This window comes from Bos indicus x Bos taurus, chromosome 5, assembly GCF_003369695.1.
Source record: "Bos indicus x Bos taurus breed Angus x Brahman F1 hybrid chromosome 5, Bos_hybrid_MaternalHap_v2.0, whole genome shotgun sequence".
NCBI lineage: Eukaryota > Metazoa > Chordata > Mammalia > Artiodactyla > Bovidae > Bos > Bos indicus x Bos taurus.
Window position 1 is genome coordinate 115,338,102 of NC_040080.1, and position 25,868 is coordinate 115,363,969.

Genomic DNA, 25,868 nt, shown 5'->3' on the forward strand with positions numbered 1-25,868 from the left:
CTTTTATTATATGGGTTCAGCTGCTAAATTTTGTTTAGAATCTTTGTACCTATGTTCATAAGAGATATTGAATAAGATCTAAATAGATATTTCTCCAATGAAGAATGCAGATGACCAACAGGAACGTGAAAAGACGTTAACATTGCTAATTATTAGAGAAATGCAAATCAAAACTGCAATGAAGTATCACTTCACACCAGTCAGAATGGCTATTATCAAAAATCTGCAAACAATAGATGCTGGAGAGGGTGTGGAGAAAAGGGAATCTTCCTACAGTGTTGGTGGGAGCAAAAATTGGTACAACCACTACAGACAGCAGCACAGAAGTTCCTTAGAAAACTAGAAACAGAGCTTTCATATGATCCTACAATCGCACTCCTGGGCATATACCTGGAGAAAACCATAATTCAAAAAGATAAGTGCCCTGCAGTGATTTTTGCAGCACTATTTACAATAGCCAAGACATGGAAGCAATGTAAATGTCCATCAACAGATGCATGCATAAAGAAGATATAATCTATATCTATATCTATCTATCTATTAATGTCTGTCTATCTATATATCTGAATCACTTTGGGGGGCAACTGAAACTAACACAACATTGTAAATCAGCTATACTTTAATAAAAAATTAAATTACTTCTGTACAGATTAGAAAAAAAGAGAGGTTTCTCTGTAGTTTTCACTATTTCTCCTTTGTAATTTGTGTCTCTTGAAGGACTATTGTTAGCTATAAAATCTGCAATATCTGATATTAACATAGATCCTGCTAACTTTCTTTCTATGAATGTTAGCATAGTAAAACTTTTCCCATTCTTTTACTTTTAATCTACTTGTGTCTTTTAATTTAAATATACTTCTTGTAGGCAGAATGTAACTGGTTCTTGATTTTTATCCTATCATCCAGTCTTTTTCTTTTTATTTGGGTATTTGTATTTACATTTGATGTGATTATTAACATAGATTTAAGGCTATCAGATCTTATTTATTCTATTTGTCTCATCTGTCCTTTGTTCTTTTTTTTTTCCTTTTTCTGCTTTCCTTTGGATTAATGGAATTTTTTTTTTTTTTTTTTTTTAGATTTAATTTTACCTGCTTTGTTGGCTTATTTGATTTTACTGTTGGTTCGTTATATGAGTAGCTACTTTAGGGTTTATAGTATGCATCTTTTACTTATCACAGTCACGTTAATTCCTCTTAACATCTCTATTTTCTCCTCTCAGCCTTTATGCCATCATTATCACAGATTTTAACTTTACCTATGTTATAATCTTCACAATACATTTCAATTATCTTTGGTTAAATAATTATCTTTTGAAAGGCAAAAATAAGGAGAAAACATCCTATGTATTTACCTATATAGTTACCATTTCCAGTGGTTCAAACATCTTTATATCACTTTTATTTTTGAAAAAATATCTTCACAGAATATAATGTCCTTAGACAACAGGTGTTTTTTTTTTTTTTCCTTTCAGTATTTAAAGATATTTCTGTCTTCTCTCTTGCATTGTTTCCAGTGAGAAATCTGGAAATCCTTATCTTTGCTCATCTGTATGTAACACATCTTTATTTTCTGATTGCTTTTAAGATTGTCTCTTTATTATTGGCTTTGAAAGGTTTCATTAGAAGGTGGTCCTTAAGTATGCAAAGTTTTGGGCCATATTTCTTCAAAAATTTTTCTGTCCCTTCCTCATTCAGGAAATCAATTCCCTTTAAAGTTATGTCACAGCTAACTGATGCTCTTTTATATCACTTTTTTTTTTTTTTTTTTGCTTTTTCGGATTCTTTTTTCCCTCTGTGTATCCTGCCTTGGGTGGTAAAAATAAGTGTTCTACAATTTCTCTGGTATTTATAAAAACTGTACTCTACCCCAAACTTTTAGGCCATCTATTTGTCATTCTTGTTTTTACTTGTTACTGAGAGGGAATGGGAGAAAATACAAAAAGAGGTATACACATTTGTATCTCTCCATGGCAACTTTCACAAATATTATGTCCTTTTGGCCAAACCTGTATATTTATTCTTAGCCTATATTTTAATCTTTTCTGCATTTTATTTTTACATTTTGTTAAAGAGTTGGATTATTAACTGACTTAATCTTATTCCTTGTACAGATATGCTGAATTTGAGGTCCAGAATTTTATTTTTGGATACTCCCATTAGGCTTTTGTTTTATTTTATTTAGATATGCAATTTCCAGCAAAGCAGCCAAAATTTTATGGTACTCTTTTCTTAGAAGAATGTGCCTTTCACTCTCAATCATTTAAATCATTTACTCATTCAAGTTATATTAGCATCTGCCAACCTATTTTGTGTTCAGTATTTAAATATTACTGTGGCAATGTATTTTATAATATCTATTTTCTTACTTAAGAAATGATCTCCATCATTTCCTCTCTCAAGATTAAATCATTCATGATCAGCATAATTTTTCACACATTCTCTTTTATTTTATCTCTTTCTTTTGATTAGAATTATAGAGGGAGACTGTGCTTATGAAAAATATACTTGTGTCTTTCATATAGCATCATACTTTTGGAAACAATCATTTAACATATATTTCAACTTAAAATATTTTTAAAGCAAAATAACTTACGCAGGTGCATAGTTACATACAAGTAGTGCACTGTCAGGGCTCCCAAGATTTGGACAAACTGCAACTGCACAACCAACTTTATATGAATAGGCCCAAACTACCTATAAAGAAAGGAATTTTAAAATAAAATATGCAAAACGACTCTACACAATCAGCACATTATGGGAACAGGCGTAATTTTTGCCATGCTACAAAAAAATGAATATACTTAAATATTTATTGTCTGTTTTTTCCTTAATTTCTAAGATTCAATTTAATTTGTTAAAGCTGCATTCATGAGGCTAACTAGGTTTTCCTCACTGACTGTTTTCATAAATCAAAGTGTCATGGCTCACTGATCCAGGATCGCCCAAAGCAGATGATCCTCCTTCTTATGCATTGTCAGAAGGTCAATGGTAGCCTAGCTGCTACATCATAATGCCTATGTTCATTCACTTCACCTCATCACATGATATGCATTTTATCATCTCACATCATCACAAGAGGAAGAAAGGTAAGTACAGTATAATAAGATATTTTGAAAGAAAGTGAGGTCATATTCAAGTAACCTTTATTAAAGGATATTATTATCATTGATCTAATTTATTAATAGTTATTGTTACTCTCTTGCATGCATGTGTGCTAAGTCACTTCAGTAGTGACTCTTTGGACTGCAGCCTGCCATGCGATTTCCCGGGCAAGAATCCTGGAGTTGGTTGCCATGCCCTCCTCCAGGGATCTTCCTGACCCAGAGATTGAACCCACGTTTCTTACATCTCCTGCATAGGCAGGTGTGTTATCACTAGTGCCACCTGGGAAGCCCATTGTTAATCTCTTACTGTGCTTAATTTATACATTAAACTCCACCATAGGTATATATGTGTAGGAAAAACATAGTAGGGTTTGATACTATCTGAAGTTTCAGGCATTTACTGTGTCCTTTACAGATAAGTGGGAAGAACTATTGTATTGAATTCTGCTTCTTAGCAGGATACCTGACATTTGAGTCCATTATCTTAGTTTTCCCATCAGAAGCCAAACCACATTCTTTGCAAACATCGATCCTGAGAAGAATTTTTGCTCTTAAACAGCGTTCTGTTATTGGACAAAGAATGATTAGAAGGGAGGCAGGAAACTGCTAATTTCTCTGTTCTGTGCACCTCTGAGAAAAATGACTTGTTTTAAGACACTATATGTTCATTCAACTTGAGAAGATGAGTCAGTTTGGAGAATAAAGCTGGCTTTTTCTGTTGCCTATAGGGGCCTTTCTAAGAGTTCAGTGCCATGTCTAGGATTAGTTTAGCTAAAAAGTGACTTCCTCTTCTCATCAAAAACTCTCACCCAAAATTACCAAAAGAATTGGAAAATGATAGGAAATAATGTTTTTTGAGATACTGAACATCAGGCAACAATGAGTGATGCCCCTGAGAGTTGGAGGGAAAAGATGGCTCAGCTTATTGTACTGAGTGAGTTTCCAGGCTGTGGCTGGGGGTTAGGGTGGTGGAGAAGCCAGGAGAAGCTTGACTGAGTCACAGAGTTGAACGACAGAGCTGAGTGTCTGGGGAGACCAACAAGCAGGGGTCCGGGGGGGGTGAAAATCTTCTAGGGACACAACTGTGGAGGTCTGTAGGGGGTCCTCACCATCAGTTCATCAGAGCGCTAATCACAGCACACATGTGAAAAAACCACCCCTGGCCTGGAAAGGCATTGCCTATAAAAACTAGAGGGAGGGATGCAGAAGCTTACACAGGGCCAGCAATTGGAATAGTGGGCCGGTTCCCACTAGTAAGACTGGAAAATTTCATAATTTCTGGGGCCATCCAGTACAGTGTACAGAAGAAACCTGCCTCACTGATGAGAGAGAATTAGCTCAAGACTAACTACTACTTTAATTCTATCTAACATGTTTCAAAAGCAGAAACCAAAAGGGACAGACAAATTCCAAATAACCATATCCCAGAAGACCGTTAAGAATACTTCTAGGTATATAAATAAATCCAGCATTCAACATTTACAAACTTGGCAAGATTTACAAACTTGGGAATATACCCAGCATGAAAAGAAGCAGGAAAATTTAACCAATAATGAGGAAGGAAAGTCAGTCAACTGTGGGAAAACTTCAACTGGCCTTCTACATGGGCAACTGGGCTCTGGGAAGAGAAGAGTTAAAGATAGATGGACATAGTTTTAAAAGAATGACTACAATGGAATATTACTCATAAAACAGAGTGAATTTGAGTCAACTGTATATTAGCACATATATATGTAATCTAGAAACATGGTGCTGATGAGCCCATTTGCAGGGCAGCAATAGAGATGCAGACATACAGGACAGACTTGCGGACACAGCAGGAAAAGGAGAGGGTGGGACGGATTGAGAGAGCAGCACTGAAACATGCTGCTGCTGCTGCTAAGTTGCGTCAGTCGTGTCCGACTCTGTGCGACCCCATAGACAGCAGCCCACCAGGCTTCCCTGTTTCTGGGATTCTCCAGGCAAGAACACTGGAGTGGGTTGCCATTTCCTTCTCCAATACATGAAAGTGAAAAGGGAAAGTGAAGTCGCTCAGTCGTGTCCGACTCTTCGCGACCCCATGGACTGTAGCCCAGAAGGCTCCTCCGTCCATGGGATTTTCCAGGCAAGAATACTGGAGTAGGGTGCCATTGCCTTCTCCGAGCATTGAAACATATACATTAGCATATGTAAAATAGTTAGTAGGAAGTTTTGCATAACACAGGGACCTCACCCCGGTGTACTGTGACAACACAGAGGACTGGGGTGGGGATTGGGGTGGGAGGGAGGATCAAGGGGAAGGCAATTATGCAGACTTATGGCTGATCTATGTTGCACAATGAGACCAACACAACACTGTAAAGCAATTATCCTCCATTTAAAAGATAAATTTTAAAAATGGCTAACATTTTTCCAAATGTAATTTAAACTATAAACCTATACTGCCAAGAAGCTCAGTAAACTGCAGCACAAGAAACATGAAGAAAACTGAAAATTTTTGAATTTGCTTGAGACTTGTAATAAAGGAAAAAATTTAAGGCAGTCTGGGAAACCAAGACACATTACATACAGAGGAATAAATAAAAGAATTACAGTAGATTTCTTGTTGGAAACAGTGCAAGTGACATGATAATGGAGTAAGATTATTAAAGAAAAAAAACTTATTACATAAAATTCTATTCCCAGTAAAAATATCTTCCAAATGAAGGTAAATTTTCCAGATATTTAACTGAAACTCTAAAGAAAGTGCTAAAAATTTGTCTTATGATTAAAATATGCATATGTAAGAATTAATAAAATCTGAGATATTTACCTGTGTATAATGGCCACAAACTTGGGAACATGATCTTGTATTAAAATCATAAAATTTTCTTTCATCATACCACATATTAATAGCAAATTTTGCTGCAGATATGGTTAATGGACCAAGCCAGAGATTTTCTCCAGCATATTGAAACGTTGGATGGCATTTAAATGATTTTGATGAACAGGAATTGTGGATGAATTTGCACTTTTTTGCCCATGCTTCAGCAGTCTTAGCTAAAGCTTCATCCCAACTCTGAAAGATAAAAATAATTTACATTGAACTGTGTAGATTTGTCTGGGTTAAAGTTATTCTAATGACTATAATAAATTAATTTTTATGTAATTGTTTTTACTGAAACAGAGTTTTTAGTATTTATTATGTTCACAATTATTTCTATTTGGTTCTGTTTCAGAAGCAATTATTTAGTACCCACTGTATGTCAGTTCATTTTTGTACTTGCACCTAGCAGATGGCCTGGTCCAGTGAGACACTCAAAAAATGCAACTGAATGTGATTTAAAGAAGTTGGAGTTCACAGTCTAGTAATTGAAGAAGGTTACACAGACATATCATAAGTAAACTATGAGAATACATAATTAAAAAGAGAAAAAGTCTCTTAGCACACTAAGAATAGAATTTCCTTAATTTGATCAAAAGTATCTACAAAAGAAAACCAAAATCCTACAATAAGCATTAATATATAGTGGTAAAATATTGAAAGCTTTCCCTTAAGATTGAGAATGAAATACAATGTCTCATTATTCCTGCTTAAAATAGTTCTGGGTTTAGGCAGTGTAATAAAAAGGGGGAGATATAAATATATAAGACAAGATATAAAGTGTATAATGATTGAATTTTTGCATTATTTACAGATGGCATGCCTGGGTACATAGAAAATTCAAATGAATATAAAAGCAAACTTATAAGTAGTAAATTTATCAAAGTTGTCAGATACCAGGAGGAGGAATAGATACAAAATTGTATTTTCATATACATTCCAGAATCCAATAGCTTCAAAAATATCAAATATATATAATTAAATCTAATAAATAATATAAAGAATTATCTACAAACTGAAAACTACAAAACATTGCTAAGAGAAATATTAATAGACAAATAAACGGAGAGATATTAAATATTCATGGGCTGGAAGATTCCATACATACTTAAAAAACATTGAATGTATTTCTAACGAAAATCTAAGTAGGTTTTTGAAGGGGTTGCAAAATGATTATAAATTATTTATGAATTCAAAGAACCTACAATAGTGAGTTCAGTTCAGTTCAGTTCAGTCGCTCAGTCGTGTCCGACTCTTTGCGACCCCATGGACTGCAGCACGCCAGGCCTCCCTGTCCATCACCAACTCCCAGAGTCTACCCAAACCCATGTCCATTGTGTTGGTGATGCCATCCAGCCATCTCATCCAATGTCGTCCCCTTCTCCTCCTGCCCTCAATCCTTCCAAGCATCAGAGTCTTTTCAAATAAGTCAGCTCTCCACATCAGGTGGCCAAAGTATTTGAGTTTCAGCTTCAACATCAGTCCTTCCAATGAACACCCAGGACTGATCTCCTTTAGGATGGACTGGTTGGATCTCCTTGCAGTCCAAGGGACTCTCAAGAGTCTTCTCCAACAACACAGTTCAAAAGCATCAATTCTTCAGTGCTCAGCTTTCTTTATAGTCCAACTCTCACATCCATACATGACTACTGGAAGAACCATAGCCTTGACTAGATGGACCTTTGTTGGCAAAGTAATGTCTCTGCCTTTTAACATGCTCTCTAGGTTGGTCATAACTTTCCTTCCAAGGAGCAAACGTCTTTTAATTTCATGGCTGCAATCACAATCTGCAGTGATTTTGGAGCCCACAAAAAGAAAGTCAGCCACTGTTTCTGCTGTTTCTTCATCTATTTGTCATGAAGTGATAGGACCAGATGCCATGATCTTCGTTTTCTGAATGTTGAGCTTTAAGCCAAATTTTTCACTCTTCTCTTTCAGTTTCATCAAGAGGCTTTTTAGTTCTTCTTCACTTTCTGTCATAACGGTGGTGTCATCTGCATATCTGAGGTTATTGATATTTTTCCTGGCAATCTTGATTCCAGCTTGTGCTTCTTCCAGCCCAGTTTCTCATGATGTACTCTGCATATAAGTTAAATAAGCAGGGTGACAATTTACAGCCTTGACGTACTCCTTTTCCTATCTGGAACCAGTCTGTTGTTCCATGTCCAGTTCTAACTGTTTCTTCCTGACCTGCATACAGGTTTCTCAAGAGGCAGGTCAGGTGGTCTGGTGTTCCCATCTCTTGAAGAATTTCCCACAACTTATTGTGATCCACACAAAGGCTGTGGCATAGTGAATAAAGAAGAAATAGATGTTTTTCTGGTACTCTCTTGCTTTTTCAATGTTCCAGTGGATGTTGGCAATTTGATGTCTGGTTCCTCTACCCTTTCTAAATTCAGCTTGAACATCTGGAAATTCATGGTTCACGTACTGTTGAAGCCTGGCTTGGAGAATTTTGAGCATTACTGGCATGTGAGATGAATGCAATTGTGCAGTAGTTTGTGCATTCTTTGGCATTGCCTTTCTTACGGACTGGAATGAAAACTGACCTTTTGAAGATGGCAGAGGGATAGGATGGGGAGACCACTTTCCCCCCTACAAATTCATCTACAGATCATTTGAACGCTGAGCTAATTCCACAAAACAACCTCTGAACCCTGGCAGAGGACACAGGGCACCCAGAATGGCAGCCCATTTTATTTGAAAGCAGTAGGACAAAAAATAAAAATAGAGACAAATTAGGGATGGAGACCTGTTCCAGGGAGGGGTAGTGAAGGAGGAAATGTTTCCAAACACCAGGAAACCCTCTCACCAGTGGGTCTGTGGGGAGTTTTGGAATCTCAAACAGCAACATAACCGGGAGGGGGAAAAAAAAAAACACCTCACAGATTAGGTGCCTAACTGCAACTTCCAGCGGAGAAGTAGGCCAGATGCTTGCCAGCAAGTAGGCCAGTCTGCCACCAGCAAGCAGGGGCTGAACAGGGATGCGCGGGCTGCATTGCTTACGGTAAGGACCGGGCCTGAATGCCCTGAGGAACATTTGAGGGAGCTAAGGGAGATAGCAACCCAAACTCTGGGATAGCCAGAGAGAGAGAGAAAAAAAAAGAGAGAAAAAGAGAGAGAACTTTCCCATGAAAAGCTCTAACCTAAGGCACTGCCAGCCCACTCACAGAACAAAGTACTGAGCGAATACCAGGGGAAAGCTAGCTGGCTGTGGACCGGCCCATGCCCCGGCAGAGGCAGAGAGGCAGGCGGGCAACAGCCAGAGCTAGGGGGAGAGGGGCAATCTCAGCCCCAGAGACAGCATCCCCTACCAAACTGCGAGCAGGCTCCCGGTTGCTAACCAAGTCTTCCTGGGATCCTGGACGGTTGGAATCTGCCAGGTGGCTTGCAGCCAGAGATCAGCATCCCAGAAGAGACACACAGAACACCAGAGACGGCACTCCTGCTGCGCACCCAGGAAACCAAGCAGCTGGCACCGGGGAGGTGATAAGACGCACCACCCACCTGGGGAGAGTGGGCTCACCAAGCACCTGGTAGCCTGAGATGCTTGGACCTGGGAAGGGCATAAAACTCAGGTCCAACCGAGTTTGTGCTTTTGTGGAGTACCCAAGAACCTGAACCTGAGCAGTTTACACCTGAGAAGCGTACACAACCCAGGGCCCACTTGAGATAGTTCCCCTGCAGGGAAACCTGGAACCTGAGCAGTTTAGACCAGGAAAGCACACACGCCATGAGCAGGGGCAAATCTAGTGTGGCCCAGACTCTGTGAGCAGTCCCCACACATGCCAGTGATATTTGTTTGCAGTGTTCCTCCCTCCCCACAGCACAACTGAACAAGTGAGCCTAAATAAGTGACCACTTTCACCCCCTTGTGTCAGGGTGGAAATTAGACACTGAAGGGACTTGCAAACAGAGGAAGCCAAAATATAGAAGAGGGAACTGCTTTGGAAGGTGCAACAGATTAAAACACTGTAGTTAACACCAAATACCTAGGAAGGGGCCTATACACCTTGAGAAGAAGTATAAGCTGGAACAAGGAACTATCTGAAAATGAACTGAGCCCCCATAGCCCTCAACAGCTCTAGAGAAATATAGTAAAATAGATATATATTGCTAGTAACATTTTTAATTTTTAAAATTTTTGTTTTATTTTTATGTTATTACTCCTTTAATTTTCATTTTTATAACCAACTACTACCTTGTAAAAAAAAGACCCTATTTTAAAAGCAAATTTCATATATATACTTTTATAATTTTTGTGATTTTGTTTCATTTTTTTAATATTGTATTTTTGAGAGTCTAACCTCTACTCTAGATTTTTTAAGCTTTGCTTTTTTGGTATTGGTTATCAATTTTGTACCTTTAAGAATCCAATCTTCGGTACCCATTTTTACTTAGGAGTGTGATTACTGGCTTGACTATCCTCTCCCCCTTTTGACTCTCCTTTTATCTGCCAGGTCATTTCTATCTCCTCCCTCTCCCTTCTCTACCCAACTCTGTGAATCTCTTTGGGAATTCTGGGCTGTGAAGAACATTTAGGGAACTGACTACTGGCTAGATCTGTCTCTCTCCTTTTGATTCCTCCTCTTCTCCTCCAGGTCACCTCTATCTCCTTCCTCCCTCTTCTCTTCTTTGTGTAACTCTGTGAACCTCTCTGGGTGTTCCAGACTGTGGAGAGCACATAGGGAATTGATTACTGGAAAGATTGCTCTCTCCCCTTTTAATTCCTCCTCTTCTCCTCCTGGTCACCTCTATCTCCCTCCTCCCTCTTCTCTTCTCCATGTAACTCTGTGAACCTCTCCAGATGTCCCTCACTGTGGAGAAACTTTTCATCATTAACCTAGATGTTTTATCATCAGTGCAGTATGGATGGAGAAGTCTTGAGGCTACTGTAAGAATAAGACTGAAAACCAGAGGCAGGAGGCTTAAATCCAAAACTTGAGTACTCCAGAAAACTCCTGACTCCAAGGAACATTAATCAAGAGTTCATCCAAAAGCCTCCATACCTATCCTGAAACCAAGCTCCACCCAAGAGCCAACAAGTTTCACAGCAAAAATACCAAGTTGATTCTCCAAATGCAGGAACATAACCCTAAGCATTAAAATACAGGCGGCCAAGTCACACTAAACCCACAGACACCTCAAAACTCACTACTGGACATTTCATTGCACTCCAGAGAGAAGAGATCTAGCTCCACCCACCAGAACACTGATGCAAGCTTCCCCAACCAGGAAACCTTGACAAGCCACTCGTCCAACGCCACCCACAGGGAGGAGCTTCCACAATAAAGAGGTACCACAAACTTCCAGTATAATGAAAATCCACCCAAAACACAGAAATATAAACAAGATGAAAAGGCAGAGAAATATTCAGCAGGTAAAACAACATGATAAATGCCCACCAAACCATACAATAGAGGAGGAGACAGGGAGTCTACCTGAAAAAGAATTCAGAACAATGATAGTAAAATTGATCCAAAATCTTGAAAACAAAATGGAGTTACAGATAAATAGTCTGGAGACAAGGATTGAGAAGATGAAAGAAATGTTTAACAAGGACCCAGAAGAAATAAAAAAGAGTCAATCAATAATGAATAATCCAATAACTGAGATCAAAATCACTCTGGAGGAAACCAACAGTAGAATAACTGAGGCAGAAGATAGGATAAGTGAGGTGGAAGATAGAATGGTAGAAATAAATTAAGCAGAGAGGGAAAAAGAATTAAAAGAAATGAGGACAACCTCAGGACCTCTAGGACAATGTCAAACGGCCCAATATTTGAATCGTAGGAGTCCCAGAAGAAGAAGGCAAAAAGAAAGGCCATGAGAAAATACTTGAGGAGATAATAGTTGAAAACTTCCCTAAAATGGGGAAGGAAATATCCACCAAAGTCCAAGAAACCCAGAGAGTCTCAAATAGGTTAAACCCAAGGCGAAACACCCAAAGACACATATTAATCAAATTAACAAAGATCAAACACAAAGAACAAATATTAAAAGTGGCAAGAGATAAATAACACACAAGGGGATTCCCATAAGGATAACAGCTGATCTTTCAATAGAAACTCTTAAGGCCAGAAGCGAATGGCAGGACATAATTAAAGCGATGAAAGAAAAACCTCCAACCCAGATTACTGTACCCAGCAAGGATCTCATTCAAATATGAAGGAGAAATCAAAAACTTTACAGACAAGCAAAAGCTGAGAGAATTCTGCACCACCAAACCAGCTCTTTAACAAATGCTAAAGGATCTTCTCTAGACAGGAAACACAGAAAGGGTGTATAAACTTGAACCCAAAACAACAAAGTAAATGGCAACGGGATCATACTTATCAATAATTGCCTTAAAGGTAAATGGGTTGAATGCCCCAACAAAAAGACAAAGACTAGCTGAATGGATACAAAAACAAGACCCCTATATATGTTGTCTACAAGAGACCCACTACAAAACAAGGGACACATGCAGACTGAAAGTGAAGGGCTGGAAAAAGATATTTCAGGCAAATGTAGACCAAAAGAAAGCAGGAGTGGCAATACTCATATCAGATAAAATAGACTTTGAAATAAAGCCTGTGAAAAGAGACAAAGGACACTACATGATGATCAAAGGATCAGTCCAAGAAGAAGATATAACAATTATAAATATATATGCACCCAACATAGGAGCACCACAATATGTAAGGTAAATGCTAACAAGTATGAAAGGGGAAATTAACAGTAACACAACAATAGTGGGAGACTTTAATACCTCACTCACAACTATGGATAGATCAACTAAAGAGAAAATTAGCAAGAAAACACAAACTTTAAATGATACAATGGACCAGTTATACCTAATTGATATCTATAGGCCATTTCACTCCAAAACAATGAATTTCACCTTTTTCTCAAGTGTACATGGAACCTTCTCCAAAATAGATCACATCCTGGGCCATAAATGTAGCCTTGGTAAATTTTAAAAAATTGAAATCATTCCAAGCATCTTTTCTGATCCCAAAGCAGTAAGATTAGATGTAAACTACAGGGAAAAAGAAAAAAAAAACTTAAAAATACAAACATATAAAGGCTAAACAACACGCTTCTGAATAACCAACAAATCACAGAAGAAATCAAAATATGCACAGAAACAATGAAAATGAAAACACAAAACCCCAAAACCTATGGGACTCAGTAAAAGCAGTGCTAAGGGGAAGGTTCATAGCAACATAAGCGTACCCCAAGAAACAAGACAAAAGTCAAATAAATAACCTAACTCTACCCCTAAAGCAAAAAAAAAGAAGATATGAAGAACCCCAGGGTTAGTAGAAGGAAAGAAATAATTAAAAGTAGGGCAGAGATAAATGAAAGAAACAAAGGAGACCATAGCAAAAATCAACAAAGCTAAAAGCTGGTTCTTTGAGAAGATAAATAAAACAGACAAGCATTAGCCTGACTCATCAAGAAAAAAAAAGGAGAAGAATCAAATCAACAAAATTAGAAATGAAAATGGAGAAATCATAACAGACAACACAGAAATACAAAGGATCATAAGAGACTACTATCAGCAACTATATGCCAATAAAATGGACAACTTGGAAGAAATGGACAAATTCTTAGAAAAGTACAGCTTTCCAAAACTGAACCAAGAAGAAACAGAAAATCTTAACAGACCCATCACAAGCACGGAAATTGAAACTGTAATCAGAAATCTTCCAGCAAACAAAAGCCCAGGACCAGATGGCTTCACAGCTGAATTCTACCAAAAATGTAGAGAAGAGCTAACACCTATCCTACTCAAACTCTTCCAGAAAATTGCAGAGGAAGGTAAACTTCCAAACTCATTCTATGAGGCCACCATCACCCTGATACCAAAACCAGACAAAGATGCCACAAAAAAAGAAATCTACAGGCCAATATCCCTGATGAACATGGATGCAAAAATCCTTAACAAAAATCTAGAAAACAGAATCCAACAAGATATTAAAAAGCTCATATTGTGACCAACTGGGCATTATCCCAGGGATGCAAGGTTTCTTCAATATTCACAAATCAATCAATGTGATACACCACATTAACAAATTGAAAGATAAAAACCATATGATTATCTCAATAGATGCAGAGAAAGCCTTTGACAAAATTCAACATCCATTTATGATAAAAACCCTTCAGAAGGTAGGAATAGAAAGAACATCTGTTCAGTTCAGTTCAGTCGCTCAGTTATGTCTGACTCTTTGCGATCCCATGAATCTCAGCATGCCAGGCCTCCCTGTCCATCACCAACTCCCGGAGTCCACCCAAACCCATGTCCATTGAGTCGGTGATGCCATCCAACCATCTCATCGTCTGTTGTCCCCTTCTCCTCCTGCCCTCAATCTTTCCCAGCATTGGGGTCTTTTCCATAGAGTCAGCTCTTCGCATCAGGTAAGCCCACAGCAAACATTATACTCAATGGTGAAAAACTGAAAGCATTTCTCCTTAAATCAGGAACAAGACAAGGCTGCCCACTCTCACCACTACTATTCAACACTCTCACTGTTCGCAGATGACATGATCCTCTACATAGAAAATAAAATAAAAAGTAAAACTCTCACTGTTTGCAGATGACATGATCCTCTACACAGAAAACCCTAAAGACTCCACCAGAAGATTACTAGAGCTAATCAGTGACTATAGTAAAATTGCAGGATATAAAATAAACACATAGAAATCCCTTGCATTCCTGTAACTAACAATGAGAAAACAGAAAGAGAAATTAAGGAAGCAATTCCGTTCACCATTGCAACAATAGAGTGCCTGATGAACTACAGAATGAGGTTCGTGACATTGTACAGGAGACAGGGATCAAGAACATCCCCATGGAAAAGAAATGCAAAAAAGCAAAATGGCTGTCTGGGGAGGCCTTACAAATAGCTGTGAAAAGAAGAGAAGTGAAAAGCAAAGGAGAAAAGGAAAGATATAAACATCTGAATGCAGAGTTCCAAAGAATAGCAAGAAGAGATAAGAAAGCCTTCCTCAGTGAACAGTGCAAAGAAATAGAGGAAAACAACAGAATGGGAAAGACTAGGGATCTCTTCAAGAAAATTAGAGATACGAAGGGAATATTTCATGCAAAGATGGGCTCGATAAAGGACAGAAATGGTATGGGCCTAACAGAAGTAGATGATATTAAGAAGAGGTGGCAAGAATACACAGAACTGTACAAAAAAGATCTTCACGCCCCAGATAATCACGATGGTGTGATCACTGACCTAGAGCCAGACATCCTGGAATGTGAAGTCACGTGGGCCTTAGAAAGCATTACTACGAACAAAGCTAGTGGAGGTGATGGAATTCCAGTTGAGCTATTTCAAATCCTGAAAGATGATGCTGTGAAAGTGCTGCACTCAATATGCCAGCAAATTTGGAAAACTCAGCAGTGGCCACAGGACTGGAAAAGGTCAGTTTTCATTCCAATCCCAAAGAAAGGCAATGCCAAAGAATGCTCAAACTACCGCACAATTGCACTCATCTCACACGCTAGTAAAGTAATGCTCAAAATTCTCCAAGCCAGGCTTCAGCAATATGTGAACTGTGAACTTCCTGATGTTTAAGCTGGTTTTAGAAAAGGCAGAGAAACCAGAGATCAAATTGCCAACATCCGCTGGATTATGGAAAAAGCAAGAGAGTTCCAGAAAAACATCTATTTCTGCTTTATTGACTATGCCAAAGTCTTTGACTGTGTGGATCACAATAAACTGTGGAAAATTCTGAAAGAGATGGGATTACCAGACCACCTGACCTGCCTCTTGAGAAATTTGTATGCAGGTCAGGAAGCAACGGTTCGAACTGGACATGGAACAACAAACTGGTTCCAAATAGGAAAAGGAGTACGTCAAGGCTGTATATTGTCATCCTGCTTATTTAACTTATATGAAAGTACATCATGAGAAACGCTGGGCTGGAAGAAGCACAAGCTGGAATCAAGATTGCTGAGAGAAATATCAATAACCTCAGATATGCAGATGACACCACCCTTATGGCAGAAAGTAAAGAGGAACTCAAAAGCCTCTTGATGAAAGTGAAAGAGGAGAATGAAAAAGTTGGCTTAAAGCTCAACATTCAGAAAACGAAGATCATGGCATCTGGTCCCATCACTTCATGGGAAATAGATGGGGAAACAGTGGAAACAGTGTCAGACTTTATTTTTTTGGGCTCCAAAATCACTGCAGATGGTGACTGCAGCCATGAAATTAAAAGACCCTTACTCCTTGGAAGGAAAGTTATGACCAACCTGGATAGCATATTCAAAAGCAGAGACATTACTTTGCCAAGAAAAGTCCATCTAGTCAAGGCTATGGTTATTCCAGTGGTCATGTATGGATGTGAGAGTTGGACTGTGAAGAAGGCTGAGCGCTGAAGAATTGATGCTTTTGAACTGTGGTGTCGGAGAAGACTCTTGAGAGTCCCTTGGACTGCAAGGAGATCCAACCAGTCCATTCTGAAGGAGATCAGCCCTGGGATTTCTTTGGAAGGAATGATGCTAACGCTGAAACTCCAGTACTTTGGCCACCTTATGCGAAGAGTTGACTCATTGGAAAAGACTCTGATGCTGGGAGGGATTGGGGGCAGGAGGAGAAGGGGATGACAGAGGATGAGATGGCTGGATGGCATCACTGACTCAATGGACATGGGAGTTCACCCAGATGGACAGGGAGGCCTGGCATCCTGCAATTCATGGGGTCACAAAGAGTTGGACACGACTGAGCGACTGAACTGACTGAAAGAAACAAAAGACCTATATATAGAAAACTATAAAACACTGATGAAAGAAATTAAGGACACAAATAGATGGAGAAATATACCATGTTCATAGATCAGAAGAATCAATATAGTGAAAACGAGTATGTATCCAAAGCAATCTATAGATTCAATGCAATTCCTATCAAGCTACCACTGGTATTTTTCAGAGAACTAGAACAAATAATTTCACAATTTTTATGGAAATACAAAAAACCTCAAATAGCCAAAGCAATATTGAGAAAGAAGAATGGAACTGGGGGAATCAACTTGCCTGACTTCAGACGAAACTACAAAGCTACAGTCATCAAGACAGTATGGCACTGGCACAAAGACAGAAGTATAGATCAATGGAACAAAATAGAAAGCCCAGAGATAAATCCACACACCTAGGGACACCCTATCTTTGACAAAGGAGGCAAGAATATACAATGAAGAAAAGACAATCTCTTTAACAAGTCGTGCTGGGAAAACTGGTCAACGACTTATAAAACAAACTAGGACACTTTCTAACACCATACATAAAAATAAACTCAAAATGGATTAAAGATTTAAATGGAAGACCAGAAACTAAAAACTCCTAGAGGAAAATATAGGCAAAACACTCTCTGACATAAATTATAGCAGGATCCTCTATGACCCACCTCCCAGAGTAATGGAAATAAAAGCAAAAATAAACAAATGGGACCTAATTAAACTTAAAAGCTTTTGCACAATGAAGGAAACTATAAGCAAGGTGAAAAGACAGCCTTCAGAAAAAGAGAAAGTAATAGCAAATGAAGCAAATGACAAAGAGTTAATCTCAAAAGTATACAAGCAGCTCATGCAGCTCAATTCCAGAAAAATAAATGACTCAATCCAAAAATGGGCCAAAGAACTGAACAGACATTTCTCCAAAGAAGACATGCAGATGGCTAACAAACACATGAAAAGATGCTCAACGTTACTCATTATCAGAGAAATGCAAATCAAAACCACAATGAGGTACCATCTTAAGCCTGTCAGAACGGCTGCTATCAAAAAGTATACAAACAATGAATGCTGGAGAGGGTGAGGAGAAAGGGGAACCCTTTTACATTGTTGGTGGGAATGCAAACTAGTACAGCCACTATGGAGAACAGTGTGGAGATTCCTTAAAAAAATGGAAATAGAACTGCCATATGACCCAGCAATCCCACTGCTGGGTATACACACTGAGCAAACCAGAGTTGAAAGAGACACGTGTACCCCAATGTTCATCGCAGCACTGTTTACAATAGCCAGGACATGGAAGCAACCTAGATGTCCATCAGCAGAAGAATGGATAAGAAAGCTGTGGTACATACACACAATGGAATACTACTCAACCATTAAAAAGAATGCACTTGAAGCAGTTCTAATGAGGTGGATGAAACTGGAGCCTAGTATACAGAATGAAGTAAGTCAGAAAGAAAAACCCCAAAACAGTATACTAATGCATATATATAGAATTTAGAAAGATGGTAATGATGACCCTATATGCAAGGTATCAAAAGAGACACAGATGTAAGGAACAGTCTTTCAGGCTTTGTGGGAGAAGGCATGGCTGGGATGATTTGAGAGAATAGCATTGAAAAGTGTATATTATCTTATGTGAAACAGATCGCCAGCCCAGGTTCAATGCATGAGACAGGGTGCTCAGGGCTGTTGCACTGGGATGACCCTGAGGGATGGGATGGGGAGGGCGGTGGGAGTGGGGTTCAGGATGGGGAACAAATTTACACCCATGGCTGATTCCTGTCAATGTATGGCAAAAACCACTACAATATTGTAAACAAATTTGCCTTCAACTAAAATAAATAAATTAAAAAAAATAGAAAACTGACTTTTTCCAGTCCTGTGGCCACTGCTGAGTTTTTCAAATTTGCTAGCATATTGAGTGCAGCACTTTCGCAGCATCATCTTTTAGGATTTGAAATAGCTCAACTGGAATTCCATCACCTCCGCTAGCTTTGTTCATAGTGATGCTTCCTAAGGCCCATGTGACTTCATATTCCAGGATGTCTGGCTTAGGTGAGTGATCACACCATTGTGATTATCTGTGTTGTGAAGATCTTTTTCATATAGTTCTATGTATTGCCATCTCTTCTTAATATCTTAATACCACTTGGCATAACATCCTGCAGATTCTTCCGTGCTGTCACAATTGGCATGATTTTCTTCTTAGTTTTTTTTAAGGCTGAATAATATTCCATTCTTTGTGTATATAGGCTTCGCTAATAGCTCAGTTGGGAAAGAACCTGCCTGCAATGCAGGAGACCTTGGTTTGATTCCTGGGTTGGGAAGATCTGCTGGAGAAGGGATAGGCTACCCACTCCAGCATTCTTAGGCTTCCTGGTGCCTCAGCTGGTAAAAAATACACCAGAAATGCGGATTTTTCTTTATCCAGTCATTTGTTGATGAACTCTTCGTTGTGTCCATCTCTTTGTGACCCCATGAACTGCAACATGCCAGGCTTCTCTGTCCTTCACCATCTCCCAGAGCTTGCTCAACTCATGTCCACTGAGTCAGGAATGCCATCCAACCATCTTGCATCACGTGGCCAAAGTGTTGGAGCTTCAGCTTTAGCATCAGCCCTTCCAATGAATATTCAGGACTGATTTCCTTTAAGATTGACTGGTTTAATCTCCTTTCTGTCAAGGAGACTCTCAAGAGTCTTCTCCAGAATCACAGTTCAAAAGCATCAATTCTTTGGCTCTCAGTCTTCTTTATGGTCCAACTCTCACATCCATACATGACTACTGGAAAAACCATAGCTTTGAATAGACTGACCTTTGTCAGCAAAGTAACGTTTCTGCTTTTTAATGTGCTGTGTAGATTTGTCATAGCTTTTCTTCCAAGGAGCTGCTGCTGCTGCTAAGTCACTTCAGTTGTGTCCGACTCTGTGTGACCCCATAGACGGCAGCTCACTAGGCTCCTCTGTCCCTGGGATTCTCCAGGCAAGAATACTGGAGTGGGTTGCCATTTCCTTCTCCAATGCATGAAAGTGAAAAGTGAAAGTATAGTCGCTCAGTCGTGCAGGACTCTTAGTGACCCCATGGATTGCAGCCCACCAGGCTCCTCTGTCCATGGCTGCAGTCACCATCTGCAGTGATATTGGAGCCCAGAAAAATAAAGTCTGTCACTGTTTTCATTGTTTCCCCATGTATTTGCCATGAAGTGATGGGACTGGATGCCATGATCTTAGTTTTCTGAATGTTGAGCTTTAAGCCAACTTTTTCACTCTCTTCTTTCACTTTCATCAAGAGGCTCTTGGGTTGTTTCTATATCTTGGGTTGTTTCTATATCTTGGTTATTGTGAATCAATGAATATGGGACATGCAGCTATCTCTTCAAGATCGTGACTTTTTTTTTTTTTTTTTTTCGATTTTTTGGCGGAAGAAACCCAGAAGTTGGATTTTGGACCATATGGTAGTTTTATTTTTAATTTCTTGAGGAACCTCCATACTTATCTCCATAGCTGCAGCACAATTTTAAATTCCCATGAACAGGGTACTGTGATTCAAATTGTTTTACAACCTCACCAAAACATACCGTAAAATTTATTTGTGTTATTATTATCAGCATAACAAATGTTTGTAGGTAAGAAGAACAACAATCTGAATATAAAAGCCATTAATTCAACAAAAAATAGGGATGAAAAGATAGCAAAAGGATGCTAAATCTATTTATAATAGCAAGAGCATCAGTAGATATCCTCTTATTCTTCACACTAGTAAAGCAATTATCAGATGAATGACTTTGGGAGCTCTTGTTCTAATGCCTGTCAGTGAGCTAACTGAGTTTGGGGGAACCCCTTTGCCCAGAGAGACAGGCTGAATCCTAATTCATTTTCTCTACAACCTGTGTATGAAATTAAACGTTTTGTTTCACTAAGCCACTGAGATTTCAGGGTTTATTTCGTACCAAAGCCCAGCCTAGCCTCTTATAAAACTTACTGCTGGAAGTGGGGTGCAGCCATTATAAAAATCCAAATTCATACCACTTGAGACCTAGGTAGGAGGGATCCCTGCTCTTGGTCCAAACTTAATAGGACATTGCATATTACACACACACACACACACTTTTCCTCATTTTAACCATAGCACAGGTTTAATGTGACCCACAACACTGAATATCTGCCTCTTTTGCCACATGTTTTAAAGCAAAAGGCTTCTGTATCTGAATGGTAAAAGGCTTGTGAATATTGTTGCTGATGACACTAGAGACAGACACCACTTCAGAGTCCAAGAAAGAGTTGAACCATGGAAGTGCTTAGGTTAAAAGATTAACTTGTCAAATCTTTCATTTCAGCATGAAAGCAGTAAATCCATGAATAATATAATATTGCTTGGAAGTACTACTGAAGATCTGTTTCATCACTTCTCCATATTCCCTGATTTCAGTTATAAAGGAGATATTTTGCAATGGTAACAAATTTCTATTACTGTTGAGTAGGGATATGTGTAGTTCTTTTTGTCACCTAAGTGAAGAATGACATCAGTTCTTCACATTGGCCACTAGATGGGCATAAGCACCAGAATGGTAAATAATCTTGTATTTATAAAAATATTTAAGAAGACAATTAAATTTCCAAAAACATTAAAAAATATTTAAAATACTTAAAATTGAAGACCATTTATTATAACTTTAACCCAAACCCTACATATTATATCTATAAAATTATAATTTTAATAGAAAGTTTTGATTTCAGAAGAAATGAAAATTTACTTAATAACATCAATGAAAATGAGCAAAATTATTCTGACCAAATCCAAATCTGAGCAGATTAGATGAAATCTCTGAAACCACATATTCTTTACTAAATGAAAATTTAACTACTGAGCCACCAATGACATGTGGGCTTCCGTTTTTATACTTCTTCTAGGTCACAAATGTTAGTGGTGAGTTTGCCTGAACTATGTTGGCAACTACAGTTAGTTGGCAAGCAGTGAGACTATTAATGGCAGGGGAATGATGGCAATCCATGTGATTCAGAAACAAAATATCTGAAAAAAATGTGATCTATTATTCAGGAGGCAGATCATAAGTTGAAGCTGACGCTGAGGTCAGTAAACTGAACATTGATAGTATTTGGCGGTTGTTCTGTAGGTTCAACAAGTTATCAGAAAACACTGGCAAGTTTGGAAGAAGAAAGAGAGAGTCAGGAAATGTGGGGCTTTTGAGGAATGGAAAAGAAACTGCTTCTATATAGTATATATAATAAGATTTTAAAAAGACTTTGAGAGACCAATTCTGTAAAACTTTCATATGATTAAAAAGCCTCAGGGCAAAAAGCAGTCTATGACTCCCAGGAAATCCTCTTAAGTTTTTAAAAATTGCCTTAGCAAATGGAACAGGTTCAGACTGTAGCAATTTCCCCAAAATTCATGTTTCAAGGATACTGCCATTAAGATGAAAAATAAAAGCACCAGGGTGAGAAACCAAAGAAAGATTCAAAAACTTCTCCAAGCTGCACTTTAAGCATTGAGTATTGGTACTTGGAACTGATTGGAGGAATAAGGCCAAAAGACCTTCAGAGTTCTGGAGACAGATGTATTCCCAAAGATATTGTGAACCTGTTATGAAAAAGCAAACGAATGCAAGGTATCTTAAATGACACTCAGACCTTACTGTGGGCAGAAAGCAGTCTGAGAAGGCTATATAGCCCTCAAAAGAGCAGAATTCCCAAAGTCCACTTCAGATTGGTTCAAGGAGAATGATGGATAAGGAAGGATATTTTCAAAGAAGATAGAGACCACAGAAAACAATGGGCAAGGGAACTCCTACCACCTCTAATCAAATAACTTTTCTGGCTTCCTGTATAGCAGATCTTCTAACACCTGCTCTAAAGATTTCAGAATTGCTCTGAACCAGTGTTTGCTGTGTGGTTCCCACTTGTTCGTTTTCTGAATGGATAAATGTTAGCTATAGTCTGGTCTATGTGTTATCATTGCATACTGTTTATGTGCGGGACAGACAGTCACTAGGCCAAGAGTATCCACAACGATCCACCACCCGCCTTGGCCCCACCAAACCTGCGTAAAAGGGAACTAAGTCTAGGCAAGCGACAGCTTCAAGTTTCCTTTCTCATGCACCTTGGAAGAGACAGCTCGGTCAAGGCGTAATTTTTAGATGCATGCTGAAAGTTCCAGATTGAGTTCATACAAATGAGTCCATGAAACTCATTGCCCAGATACCTTAGGATGAACCAGAGAAGAAAGATCCTAGCCTAGATTCTTCCTCACCATGTATTTCATGTCGGCTGCTGGGGGCGAGACGTTGGTCCGCGCTTCATTGTGCAATCTGAGGCACTCCTCTATAAACCTATCATTCGTGATGGAGGGAGCTTTGGGTGGCGATTTACTGGCTACCAGACAGAGACCTAAGGTCCACAAATAGCTCAGTTTCTTCCTGAGAATCATGGTGCGACTCAGAAAACGCTCTGCTTCGCAGACTCCTAACGGCTCAGTCTATCCGTCTTTCCCAGCCCCTGGCTTCCTGCCTCTTCCGCCGGCTCTGACTTCCGGCGAGGGCTTGAGACCGGTGTGCGCATGCGCGCAATAGGGGCCTCCACGCAGAGGGGCGCGACAGACGGCCAGTTCGCCTGTACAGAAAGTCCTAGGCTGCAGGATAAAGCCTTGAGTCGCTTTGTGGTGCAGTTTTACCCATTCAAGCACCCATTCAAGGTGCTTTCTGGGGATCCAGTCCGGAATCACTGCAGAGGGGGCCTGGATTGTAAACCAGATTGCAACACGCAGGCAACACATCTATGGAAAGGGGCAACATGTATAGGATGCTGACAGTGGACCGGGTCTGTGCAAGCAAGGCCCTGTAGAGTGGTCGATTCACAGATTCAGCTTCGGGTATGGCTTTAAAAAAGTTCATTGTTTGGAATAAACTTAAGCATTTTATTGTGCGTTTCCTTAGAGACTGGCAACAAAACTCGAATAGGCATTTTAAATACTTGATGACATACAGATCCTAATTACCATGTCAAGCACTTAATTATTTAATAATTTGCTTCTGTTTTCTCAGCTGAAGAGACTGACTGCCTCAAACGATGAACATAGGCATGTGGAACAGTGGACAAAATCGTTCCTTTTTTATACGTAAATGTGGAACAGAGCTACCGTTTAGAGGCTAGCAAACTTAAGTTAAAGGACTGCTTTGGTTGGGATGCTGAAGACTAGGACAGAATACAACTGATTGCTTATTTTATCTGCGTTGTAATATGAATCAACTTCATTTGGCATAATGTTTTAAATCCATTATATGTCATACTGTTATTCAATAAGAAACCAGCATTTTATACCGTGGGCTTAGATGATATTTAACAGTATTTCTGTGTTTCAAACAAGTGTCTTTATTTGATTATTTGAGGTTGTTTATAATGCCATTTAATTCAAGTGAACACATATATTTACATTTACTGATATTGTAGTCAGTTGACTTTGCCACTGAAAGAAAAAAATTGATACAACTAGTTATTTGTTAAAATAGAAAGCAGGAAATTAAATTATAAAATAGGGGAAAAGAAAGGATTCTAATGGAAATTTAACAGAGCAATAGGTGGGTTTTTAAGCTTTTTTTTTTTTTTGGTTATTGATTACATTACATTTGTGGTCAGAGAATATGAACTATGTGATATAAAGCCTTTGCTGTTGGAACACAGATGAAAAAATAGATAAAGAGAATAAAGAGTCAAGAAGTATCCACATATACGTCCCAGAACTTGTGTATAACAGAGGTGGCATTTCTGATGAGTTTCGTGGTAAGGACTTAAAAAATTTCTCATATAATTACTCATCCCAGGTGGTGCCCGTGGTAAAGAAACTGCCTGCCAATGCAGGAGACATAAGAGACACAGGTTCAATCCCTGGGTCAGGAAGATCCCCTGGAGGAGGAAATGGTAACATACTCCAGTGTTCTTGCCTGGAGAATTCCATGGACAGAGGAGCCTGGTAGGCTACAGTCTATAGGATCCATAGGGTCGCAAAGAGTTGGATATGACTGAAGCGACTTGTTATGCAGTGTGTGTATATTGAAAAATATAAGACTTAATCTCTTCCTTACACAAAAACAAATTCCATATTAAGCCTTAAATGTGAGAAAAACCTCTACAGAAAATAAGAGAGTATTTCTGAATATTTCTAGAATCTTATATCATGCCTCTGTGTATATTTATCTTCATATTCAAACACTTAAATAATATTCTTAACACAGCATCCAGAGTGATTCTGTTAAATGTAAATCAGATTATGTCACCCCACTGCTCAAAACCTTCCACTTTATGACTCCCATGGCACTCAAAGCAAAATCCCAAGTCCTTACATTAACCATCAAGATCCTGAACAATGCACCCCAACTCTGATCTCATCTCCTACTTCTCTCCCCTTCGCTGTCTCTATTTCACACAGTTTGGCTCCTTTGTTGTTTCTGGAAAAAGCTAAGATGCTCCTGTACCGGGGCATTTGCTCTTGTTTCTTTTGCCTAAATTCTTTCCCCAGAAAGTTACATGACTCGTTTATAACCTCTATTAAATATTTGCTCAAAGAAAGTGAAAGTGAAGTCGCTCAGTTATGTCTGACACTTTACGACTCCTTGGGCTATAGCCTACCAGGCTCCTCAGTCCATGGAATTTTCCAGGCAAGAGTACTGGAGTGGGTTGCCATTTCCTTCTCCAGGGGATCTTCCCAACCCAGGGATTGAACCCAGGTCTCCCACATTGCAGGCAGATGCTTTATCATCTGAGCCACCAGGGAAGCCCCAAAGTATATCTTATCAAAATATACTTTAGAAGGTAGTTTTGCATTACCCATTCTATACCTATCACTTCCTATTGGTCTTTTTTTCTGCTTTATATTTCTTCATAATCCATATCCTCACATTTTATGATGTAATTTATTTATGAATATATTATTATCATCAGTTCAGTTACTCAGTCGTGTCCAATTCTTTGCAATCCCATGGACTGCAGCATGCCAGGCTTCCCTGTCCATCACCAACTCCCAGATGATGTCATCCAACCATCTCATCCTCTGTCCTCCCCTTCTCTGCCTGGCTTCAATCTTTCCCAGCATCAGGGTATTTTCCAGAGTCAGTTTTTCACATCAGGTGGCCAAAGTATTATTATCATGAAAGTGAAAGTGAAAGTGAAGTCGC

The 25,868-nt window shown here is 38.9% G+C and overlaps 1 protein-coding gene across 1 annotated transcript in view; it reads right to left on the reverse strand.

Moving 5' to 3' along the window:
* GLIPR1L1 (GLIPR1 like 1) overlaps positions 1 to 23,174 on the reverse strand; it is a 42,191-nt gene extending 19,017 nt beyond the window's left edge. The window contains exons 1-3 of the mRNA XM_027543658.1: positions 22,952 to 23,174; positions 5,898 to 6,143; positions 2,596 to 2,696 (exon numbers count right to left, since the gene is read on the reverse strand). Coding sequence (XP_027399459.1) covers positions 2,596 to 2,696; positions 5,898 to 6,143; positions 22,952 to 23,128 — 524 coding nt within the window. The 5' untranslated portion in view covers positions 23,129 to 23,174. The remainder of the gene's footprint in view (positions 1 to 2,595; positions 2,697 to 5,897; positions 6,144 to 22,951) is intronic.
* Positions 23,175 to 25,868: the final 2,694 nt, after the last annotated feature.